At 37.7% G+C, this 10,272-nt stretch overlaps 2 protein-coding genes across 3 annotated transcripts in view; one reads left to right on the top strand and one right to left on the bottom strand.

Annotated features, from left to right (window-relative positions):
• Positions 1-93: 93 nt before the first annotated feature.
• Positions 94-2,515, top strand: LOC105678217 (uncharacterized). The gene is made up of 2 exons (XM_012377355.2): positions 94-358; positions 618-2,515. The coding sequence occupies exon 2, from the start codon at positions 787-789 to the stop codon at positions 1,732-1,734; it is 948 nt and encodes a 315-aa protein (XP_012232778.1). The 5' UTR covers positions 94-358; positions 618-786; the 3' UTR covers positions 1,735-2,515.
• Positions 2,516-2,949: 434 nt separating this feature from the next.
• Positions 2,950-10,272, bottom strand: part of CycD (cyclin D) — a 36,333-nt gene continuing 29,010 nt past the window's right edge. Inside the window, exons 4-5 of one of the 2 annotated variants that reach the window (XM_067356531.1) lie at positions 8,884-9,038; positions 2,950-7,873 (exon numbers count right to left, since the gene is read on the bottom strand). In XM_067356531.1, coding sequence (XP_067212632.1) covers positions 7,646-7,873; positions 8,884-9,038 — 383 coding nt within the window. In that variant the 3' untranslated portion in view covers positions 2,950-7,645. The remainder of the gene's footprint in view (positions 7,874-8,883; positions 9,039-10,272) is intronic. The other variant, XM_067356532.1, reaches the window with a different exon arrangement.

Raw genomic sequence — 10,272 nt, 5'->3', positions numbered from 1 at the left:
ATTTATGTTCGTTAGTGCCTTAGAGCCTGCCTACATGTATCAAGTTGTGATATCTGTATATTTGTGTTGATAGAACTGTTGGGGAAACAAAACAGTAGTAGTTGATCAAGTGATCCCTACTGTCATAGGGAGTGCTCTGCCTCGGTCTTCTGTTCCAGGCCACTGCCAGAAAGGAATGCTTCTTCTCACATGATTGGTGTGCCGGATGTCTGAATATATTTTTATTACATTTTAATTTCTTTTCCGAACTTATACTATATCGGAAACGTCGCTCGAAATTTGCTAATCAGTTAGCATTAAAATAATTCAAATCCATTCTTCGGAATCAAGGACGTTTTACCAATTTCCACAGTCTCGGGTATGTATAAAATATGGCAGTATACTCTATAATTTTGAAATTTTCTCGAGACACATATATTTTTTAAATTATTCGCGATGTATTTTTTAAAATATATCAAAGGTGAATCTATTTGAAAAAATATTGTTTTGCTTCTCGTGCCGTTTATATTTGTATTTAATAATCGCGTTAGGACATGATGATTTTGTATCGTTATGTAACGTATCTATCTCATTAATTGATCGAAACTCACAAATATTTTATGTATTTTGTATAATAGAAGTACTGAGACTGAAGAAGAGACATTCGCGAGGAATTCAACGGCTGGAGGAGGAACTGAAAGGCCAGAGTGTGAGTCAGCTGAGAAGGCTGGATTTCTCTGCATAATTCAAGGGCGTGACATTTAACTTTTTCACATAAAAAAAGTGCTACCTAGTGCCACCTCCAATATGCTGTATCCATTAATTAACGACGATAAGGGTGTGTTAGACAAACTAGTGGAAGTATTGGAGAAATTTGGAGATGAGTATATTCGTATCCCCGAGATCGCGCACTTGGAGAATTTCGACAAGACTGAAGAGTTAACCATTAAAGGATTCAGCCCAAAATGGATTATTGAGAGTATGTTAGAAAAGCACAATCTCTATCAGCGATACGTTGTGACAACATCCAATACCTTTAAAAAATTTTCTTATGTACACGTCAACAAATGCGACGAAACAATATGCCAATATACGTTTACTAACGTCATGCTGTTTCAAACCGATGTCTATATTTTATGTCATTTGTATTTTCTCATATCGAGGTGTGGACTCGATAAATGGCCGTCGGTGATGGAATTAATGAACATAATGATAGAGAAGTACGGGATAAGCACTGAGCCTATATCAGAGCGGGAATCCTCCCTAAACTTAAATCCTCCTGCGGACGTGGTCACTTTGTCTAGAATAGCACATTCTTATCCAAGCATAACGATGGAGATATTCAATTATAATATCAACGCCACCGCATTTTTCCTTTCTTCAATATTTCCACCTTTGTACAATCTCTCTACCATGATCTGCTCACCCATAATCTCTTCGCTCCTCCCCTTCTCACAGGATCCCCCCCTTGCCGTGCTCATAGCTATAAATCTTCTATTAGAAAACCATTCCGGACTTCAAACAAAGACTCCGTTAACAACAATCTTCCTGAGAATCTTCAGAGAATATAAATCTAAGGTCTTTCCCGAAAGTTTGAAATACGAATTATGTTGGAAGTGGAAAATAATTAATGCAGAATATAAAAATAATATATTTTCGTCTAATTATGCACTTTGTTGCAAAATAGCCAAAAACTTGATAATCGAGATGAGACCAGAAGAGTCCAGCTTGCCGCTTTTACTTCCTTTATTATAAATGTTTTAATATTTCTTTATTAACAGTGCCTTCATAATTAACAATGTATTTGCACTGTGGTATTTGGAAAGCAAGAATTCGTTTTATTTAAGCGAATTACTATTATAAAAGCAGTAGTCAGTCGCATAAGGCAAATTATTTAAAAGAATTCAATCTGTTAATTTGTCTTTTATCTGCTTTCTTTTTTTGGCAAAGAAGAAGCATTCCTTTATTTTAAATGTGATAAACTGTGATATTGTTTTAAAATTTTTAATTAATATGACACTCTCTTGTGAACAAAGTTATTCTCGAACTGGTAATTTTTTTTAGAAACTATAACTCACACATATATTGCGATAATATATTACTTCCATAAGTATTTTCTTATCCTTTCGAAACGAGTCGCATCTTTTTTCTATTCAGTTATTATGCGATTGAATTTTATATGATAAACGCTTCACAAATCTCGAATTGTATAATCCAATGTGATTGTATATTTTATAACATAACCAGCTCGAAAAGTAAAACACTGTGAAGATAATAATTTTTGACGATATTAATATTTGTGTAAGAACGCGCACGATTTATGCTTCCACGAGATTGTGTACATATAAACGCATAAATATATTTATCGCAGCCTGGAATTTTTAACAAATTCGTAACTTGTACTTCTTATTTCGAGCTCATTTTACATGTGTTCTTATCAAAGTTCTCCGTATGAAAATGTTACGATTTATTCATTATCTAAGATGTATATGTTGTAAGATAATACCATACAATAAAGCATTACGGAAACAAATAAGATTTTAGCGAAAGCGTATTTCGTGATCCTTGAAACTTGTAAGAGAAAAGCAGTGAAGAGAAGCAAAATAAACAACTTTTGAAATCAATTATAAACAAACGAGACGGTTTGCGAAAAATATATCGAAGCAGTTAGATAACAACTCCTCTACAATTATATAAAATATCTCTTAAAATTTATCATTTAATTTGCTCAATTCAAAGTATTAAAAAGTTCAAAAAAAAAAAAAATATTATTGGCCTTCCATTAATTTAATATTATTTATACCTAATAAAATAATCAGCAAGAAATAGAATTTAATTAGCGTTATCTCTTGTTGAAATTTATTTTTACGATAACTTTATGAAGTAATAACTTTTTAAGAATCTTAAAATTACGAAGGCGATGAAATAGTCATAAGATAAGATAGGAAGGGTTTAAATAACAAGAAAACATTTTTGTATAAAATATCGATATTTCATTTTCAATCGATTGCGATGTCGCGAGGACGCGCAAGGTATGTACATAGACGTCGGACCATTTACATAGTATAATTTTCACCTATGCATTAAAAGAAGTAATTTACGTGCTAGCATTAAAAGTAACGCAATTATAAATGTCTCGTTTTTCTCTGAGTCGGTAAAAACTATGGTAAATCGGGCATATTCGATGAACATCTCGGGTGAAGTGTGATCTGAGGTATATCAGCGGTACGCTATTGCGCCATTAAAAAGAAAAAAAAAAAAGAAAAAAAACGAACAAGAGACAAACAAAAAAAAAAACAAAAAAACCAGTGAACACTTTACAGATCAGTGAAAAATTCCGTGAAAACGTATGCGACATGTACACGTGTCCAATCGAATGTGTGTTTCATCTCTGTGTATGTGTACTTGTTTATAAACGCAAGGCGAATCGACGTTCGGAGTATGATTTTCGTATATGATCACACATGGAAATCATACTTCCTTACTTAGGACGAGATCTTTTCGTCCTTATAAAAAAAAAAAAGAAAACTTAGTCTGCTTACTTATTATCGCTCCTATTTACATCGAGCTCCACGCTTAATTTTTTTTTCCTCGCTTATTCTCCTATCGCTCTCTCGTCATTAATTTCAAGTCCCCGAACTTATTTATAACTGATCTCGTTAGCTTCCAACAAGAAAGATAACGTCGTTACGAGCAAAATTATTGAAGGCAAAATTATTGAAGGCAATTTGTCACAACTGTTTTTCGCGAATCGTTAAAAATCAGAGAATCTTATTCGGCTGAGCTAAGCTAGTGAAATCAGCCAATAGATTGGACTACACAATGACTTCATAGCTCAGCCTTTCTTATCAGCATTATATACATCTTGCTGCTTAAACGCTAAACACGCGCATCACACTCTAGCATGTGCCACACCTTTCATTCAGACCATACCTCTGTCTCTCGTTAGGAACCTACGACGTTATGCGATATTACAACTCGGCTCGAGCGAATCTCGACACGCAATAACAAAATAATCGTGCAAAGGAATATCGTGATTCTTAACGCTCGCATTAACATTAGTTACATATATTTACACCTGCGACTTGCACATCAAGATGAACAATCGCGCCTTCTATTTTTTTTTTCCCCTAAACATACATATCGAGCGCAGTTAATAATTCTCAATTAGCAATCCACAATTATTTCCCGCGAGTTCTTTGATCTGGAAAAAAAAAACCTTTCGTAAAATCCGCTTCCAATTATATTGTACTAAGATTTGGTTAATTGTCATTACGCACTAACTAGCATTTGCTTCGTGGCACAATGGACACTCTGTCCTTCGGTCTCGAATAGCGGCGATCGATTCGTTCGCACAGTCTTCGTCGAGCTGAATCACGCACGCACGCACGCACGCGTCCGTGATCTCCGGGTCGAGTCTCTCGTCCGAAAGCTATCGGGACCGTGCAATGTGGGCTTTATCGTATCCACGTTTCTCGTGTCTTTAGATGATTCGACAGAATCGGTTAGCGCCCGGCGTCTCTTTAGAGCTACACGTGATATACATTCTTTCCGCAATTACGCTCGTTCTTTCGGTATGTAAAACATGTATATACGCACGTTTCCGGCGCCTTCGCTCGAGCCGATTCGCGACTTTCGCGTGCGAGAATTCTCGGAGCAGTGAAATATAAACTCGGACACGCACAATTTTGTCTACGCGAATTCGGACGAGCTTGAAAAGTCAAGCGACGCGACGTCTGCACCCGAGACTCGCGCTCGCGAATGTGTCGCCATGGTTTTTCGAAGTCACGAGGCGACGAAGCTCCCGTTCGGTTCGGCCTTCTAAGACCTCTGAGACTCTCGTTAAGTACTAGCAACTCCATTTTACTTTTTGGATATCAGTCCTTTTCGTCGACGCACACGATCGCATTTCGCTTCGCCACGCCGCTTCGGATAGTGTCTAGAATAACAGAAAGTGTCACCACGATGATATCGGGACGATCTAAGAATAACCCGTGCGAAGTACAATAAAAAATTAACTTCTTACGAAGCCCTTCAAAAATTCGCGTATTCTTCTAGACAATATGCAATCGACATAGCGAAGAAACCATCAGATTTTTCTCCACGGTAGTTTTGTATAAAATTCTTCCGGGATTTATCAAGTCGTGTATCGTCGCTCTCGATACATCGCTCACATGTTTCCGCTCTCCGTCCCGTTTACTTCTTTTTTTTCTTTTTCTTAATCTTATTACGCGTTAGCTCTTAATCGTACAGCCTACCTACATCTATATATACAGCCTGACACGTCCACGTAAACGGTGAACGTTCTTGAGATACGTGTACCGCAGATTAAAACGTAACGACACTCAGCAGGGGAAGGAAGTAAATTTTTTTTTTTGGTTTTTTGCTCGGTCGTTTTTCTCGCTACTTTATCTTTTTTCTCACTTCCTTTTGTTCTTGCCCCTATCGCACACTCTCGCACACAGTAGTAGCAGCAGCAGCGACACACGCATACACATTGCGAATCACTCTTTTTACGCTCGCATTACATTACGCACACGTGGCGGGTTGGCACAACCCTTCTTAGGAACCGAGCGGGATAAGCAAACGGTCGCGCCGTAACCCATCGAACATAAAGACTCGGCGTTGCTCATCATTTGGATTAACCTTAGTCGGAGCGTGAACGAAACTCTGTCAAACTAGAGGCAGTCGGACCGTAGCGCGCGATAAAAAATTTCAAGAGATAAGAGAGATTATATTTTTTCGCATTGCAAATCACAGACTTTGTTCTGTAGGAAAAAAAATATGCCTTAAAAATATCTGTCTGATATTCATGCTTGAATCATTTCGAGCAAGTTCTACATAAATTGAAGAATATCTTGCAAATAATATGTGATACAATATAAACGGTAGAAGAGTCAAAGCGATCATTCTGACAACAATTTTTAAACAGAGTCATATTTTTCTTAAGTAAACGATTAACTTATTATTATTAGAATATTTATTCGGCTTGTGTTAAATTTCTCTTGACTCAATATCGCAATACGGTCCATGTATTTCCTTGTCTATTCCGATTACTATTTTACTTCTTTATGTGTGTTTTCTTTGTACCAATCACTCTGGTACCATCTTCCCTCTCTCTCTCGCTTTCTCTCTCTCTTTTTCCTTCTTTCTTCAGTTTACACTTGTATATAGATATATATATTTTTTCGATATAATATATATTTATTTATTCCTATGCATACTTATATATATGTACAAAACGCTAAATGACTCTGGATATGACTAAGTGAATTTTTATTTCTTTTTAATGTTCGCGTGGAAGGTAGACTCCCCTCCTAACTACATCGTCCCTTTCGTGTTTCTCGGTAGTTTCTGGCCTCGTCGCCTAAAAGTTAAGTGTATACTCCTATTACGAAGTTATAGATGCGTAAAGCGTATTGCATTGCCTTCCCCCAAACAGCACGCCATCCTATAGTTCCCGCATTATCTTCTCTTTTTTCCTTCCTCTTATTGTTTTTTTTTAATTTTTTTTTATTTTTTTAGGGCGACACACGTCGGAACGGCGTGGATTCAGACACAAATGGACCGCTTGGTGATCCTCAGCTCCTCGCATTATTTTCTTTTACATTGTTTCGAACGCGCTTTTAGTCATAGTAATCGTTTGTTTCTTGGCTTATTCTATCGTTTGTCTTCTACACGTGGTTGGTATTCCACGTAACGGTTTCGCGATCGAAATATACAATTCTCATCTACCACCTGAATCGCTCGTCTTTCGATTAGAAATTAATCAGAAAACCAACGAATTGACTATGTGTCTTGACATGCCGACATAATTCGCAAATCTTGACGCTGAAGCGGATTCAAAAAAAAAAAAAAAAAAAAAAAAAAAACAAAAAAAAAACTGTAAAAATATTTTTAAAACGTGAAATATCGACAATAAACGCATACGTCAAATAAATGTGCGAATGTAACTTTGGAAAAAAAAGAAAAAAAATCTTTATTTCAGTAGATTAAGAACACATATTGTACACTGAGAGAAAAGTGTGTGATATTTAGGACTATAATTGCGTGGAATTATAAATTGATCAGGATACTTATTTTTATAGGAATATTTTATAGAAATTGTTGCCATAATAATTTTACTATAGTGTTAGCATAACCTTAGCACTGTCAATCATATAGTTAGAATACCTATAAAAATATGGTTGGCGCCAAAACACACTATAGATTACGGTCAATTATTCTTTTCTCTCAGTGTATGTACTTAATTGTATCTTGCAAAATAAATCCAAGAATGTAAAAAAATCTTTCTTGCATAGATACGTGTCAATCTCATATCGAAATAAACTTCATGCTAATTGATTTCAAAACACACGTTCCACGTGCTTCCGGCTTATAACAATTCGCGCCGTGGTTTTCAATCAAACGCAGTTAACGAGTGATCAGGTCCGCTTTCGAGATTCTTCCGGAGGAGTTTCGCATTTCGAACTACAACCAGCTGGATCCGCTTCGTGTGTAACTTCTGGAGTATCCCGCTGCTCGTGTAGAACTTTCCTCCGCTTTCCCTTCGGCTGCCCATTATCATCGTCCTTACCTTCTTCCTCGCTGGAAGGTAATTTCTCTTCCTCGGCTGTCAGACTCACCGCTGTGTCGGCCCTTGCATAGTGTCCCCCTACTGCGGTTTTCAAAAATGTACATCCCTGACGTCGGTCGGTGTGCCCGCCTTCTCGTGCTCCAATATCTTCTCCTGACTCGTGTTCTGGTCCCCCAACGGCCTCTGCGGTGCACTCGAGATGCCAGTGCTCATTGTCTGATGCCCGTTTCCGCTTCCGGGGTTCTCGGTGCCTACATGGGCGGCATGGGCCTCCTCGATCATCTCCTCGATCTGCTCCAGGCAGCCTTGTAGATAATCCTGAAATAAGAATAAATTCAAACTGTAATGCAAAGGTTAATAATTCTTGTTTATTCAAAATAATATTTTATTTTGTGCAATTCACAATTAAACTGAAAAAAAAAAAATAGACTAATATCTTTCCAAATCTTCTAAAATTGAACAAGATTTTGAAGGATGAAATTACTCGATCTTTTCCAGATTTATTATTTCTTCGCGCATCCAAGGTCTTAGATTGCGTTCTAGGCTTTCAAAGATGCGCTTATGAGATCAAGTGGGTTAATGCGTAACATGTTAACCCTGTCTAGTTAAAGCTCTAAAGCAAACACATCTCGCAGTCTACAAGTGTGGTCCGAGGTCATGAATGAAAGTCCAGGGAGACCGGATACCGTCTCGAGGACGATGTCTTCCTGCTCTCGGGCCTAAGCGCGCAGACGGAGAAGCGCGGGGCCGTTGAAAATATCGCGCTTACGGGTCATGGACCCCATGCCGAGCCCATTCATTCGCGCGGTTTATTTGTACTAAGCGCATATAGGGAAAGAAAGAAAGAAGGAGAAAATGGGAAAGTGGGAAAGAGACGGAACAACGGCGAACACGGGCTCCGTCACCACCGTCCGACGCGCATACGGGGCCCGCAGAGGCAGCAAGCAGCGGCAGAAGACCCGGGCCTTTTTTTCTTTAGCGCGCGAACATGTGCCCGGCACCTGTTGCACCCTTCCCGCGCACTTCCCGTCGCGTTTTTTGTGCCCCGCGAGTTCGTCTCTTCCACGGCCGGACTTGCGAAGGGCAAGTTCTATCGTTTCTTGCCGATTTCGCCTCCGTCCCGGCACCAGACATCGGCGCATCGCGAAGGACGACTGTCTACGAGCATAAAAAACTTCCGAATATCTTGTTGTAATGTGTTTTCTTTTTTTTTTTTTTAATATGAAGTGTCTACTCATAAATCAAATGCGAGAGCAGAGAGAATATAAATAAACTGCGTGATTTTTTGATGCACTTTAATAGGCTCTTGTAATAATTCTGATACGCACGCCACTCACCTGTTCGATGGCCGTGATGCGAGTGAGTTCGTGCAGAAGACCGGCCAGTCCATAGCCGCTCTTCCTGGTCCAATCCAGTCCGTGTAACGCTGCTGCGACGCTCGCCGCCGCTATCATACTCGGCGTGTACATAGAGAACTTGTACTCTGCAAAAGACAAAATTCCACGTTAAAAAACGTATGCGCGGGAGATTGTAATATCAGAAATATAAGTAAAAGAATCTTTTCTTAGATAAAAAAATAAAAATTTATATTCCTTCTTATCAAATAATATTATTTTGATCACAATAAATGGAGTACAAAGTTTATGAGACGTTACGAAATTAAATTGAAAAAAATAAGAACCGTTGTATTAATCTGCGAACGGTGACAAAGAAAAATGTTTTACACTAATATTTAAATAGTAACAAAAAAAGATATTAATAAACATTTTTTTCCTGCGTCATATATTTTTAACGGTTTACGCTATTAACTTCTTTAAGGATAAAAATCTTCACGAGTATTTCACCTAACGACATTCTTCGTTATTTATGCTACATGCTGCGAGAGATAAATAGTCTTTTCTTAAGAAAGGAAACCTTTTTGTAGAAATTGTTGGTTATAAAATTGCACAGATTTACAGCAGTTTAAAGCGAACGGAAACCCAAGCGCCGGGTGTTCATTTTTTCTGTTTCACAAAACATCGAGATCATCATTATCCGAAGTAGCACTCTAACATAAGCCATGACCAGTTTTCGACGGTTTAGGAATGTCAGATTTAACATTTGTCAGTTCGGAAACGTGTATATGTATATTTCGACCGCCGTTTTAACGGTATCGCATTTTTTTTTCGTGCATGTTACAAAGCCTACGCTTTCTAATGCTATTGAAGTCAGAGTTGCGAGACGAGACAGGGAATTATACTGCGTCAGTTTATTAGACCGGAGTACGCGTACCTCGAAGGGACGGGAAAGATTTGCATAATTAAATCACGATTTGAATAATTAAATTACAGTACAACTGCAATTTATCAAAATCGTAACGAATAAATTGAGATACGATCTTAAGTAATTAAATCAAGATTTAAACCTCAAAAAATTTTTATATTTAGATTTGCATTTTTATTCTTACGTTTGTCAATTTATTTAATGAAGTCACGGTATTATTATTTTTCTAATGTTCGTAAACGTTTGAGTAATACACGGTGCTCAATTATTTGAGCAACGCTCATGATTATTACGTAAAGCGCATTGTCCTCCACCGACTTTGTCAGCGATTAATTAGCGAAACTTTCGTCTATTTTGTCATCGTTTTAGAGCTATTTAATAGATTCAGTGAATTCTAAGGTTGAATTCGATTGCGAATAACTAAAAAATAAGGACATTAAATTAGAAAGTTGTTG

Source organism: Linepithema humile, chromosome 6, assembly GCF_040581485.1.
Source record: "Linepithema humile isolate Giens D197 chromosome 6, Lhum_UNIL_v1.0, whole genome shotgun sequence".
Taxonomy (NCBI): domain Eukaryota; kingdom Metazoa; phylum Arthropoda; class Insecta; order Hymenoptera; family Formicidae; genus Linepithema; species Linepithema humile.
The sequence above is the reverse complement of the archived record's forward strand: the minus strand, read 5'-3'. Positions and strand labels throughout refer to the sequence as shown.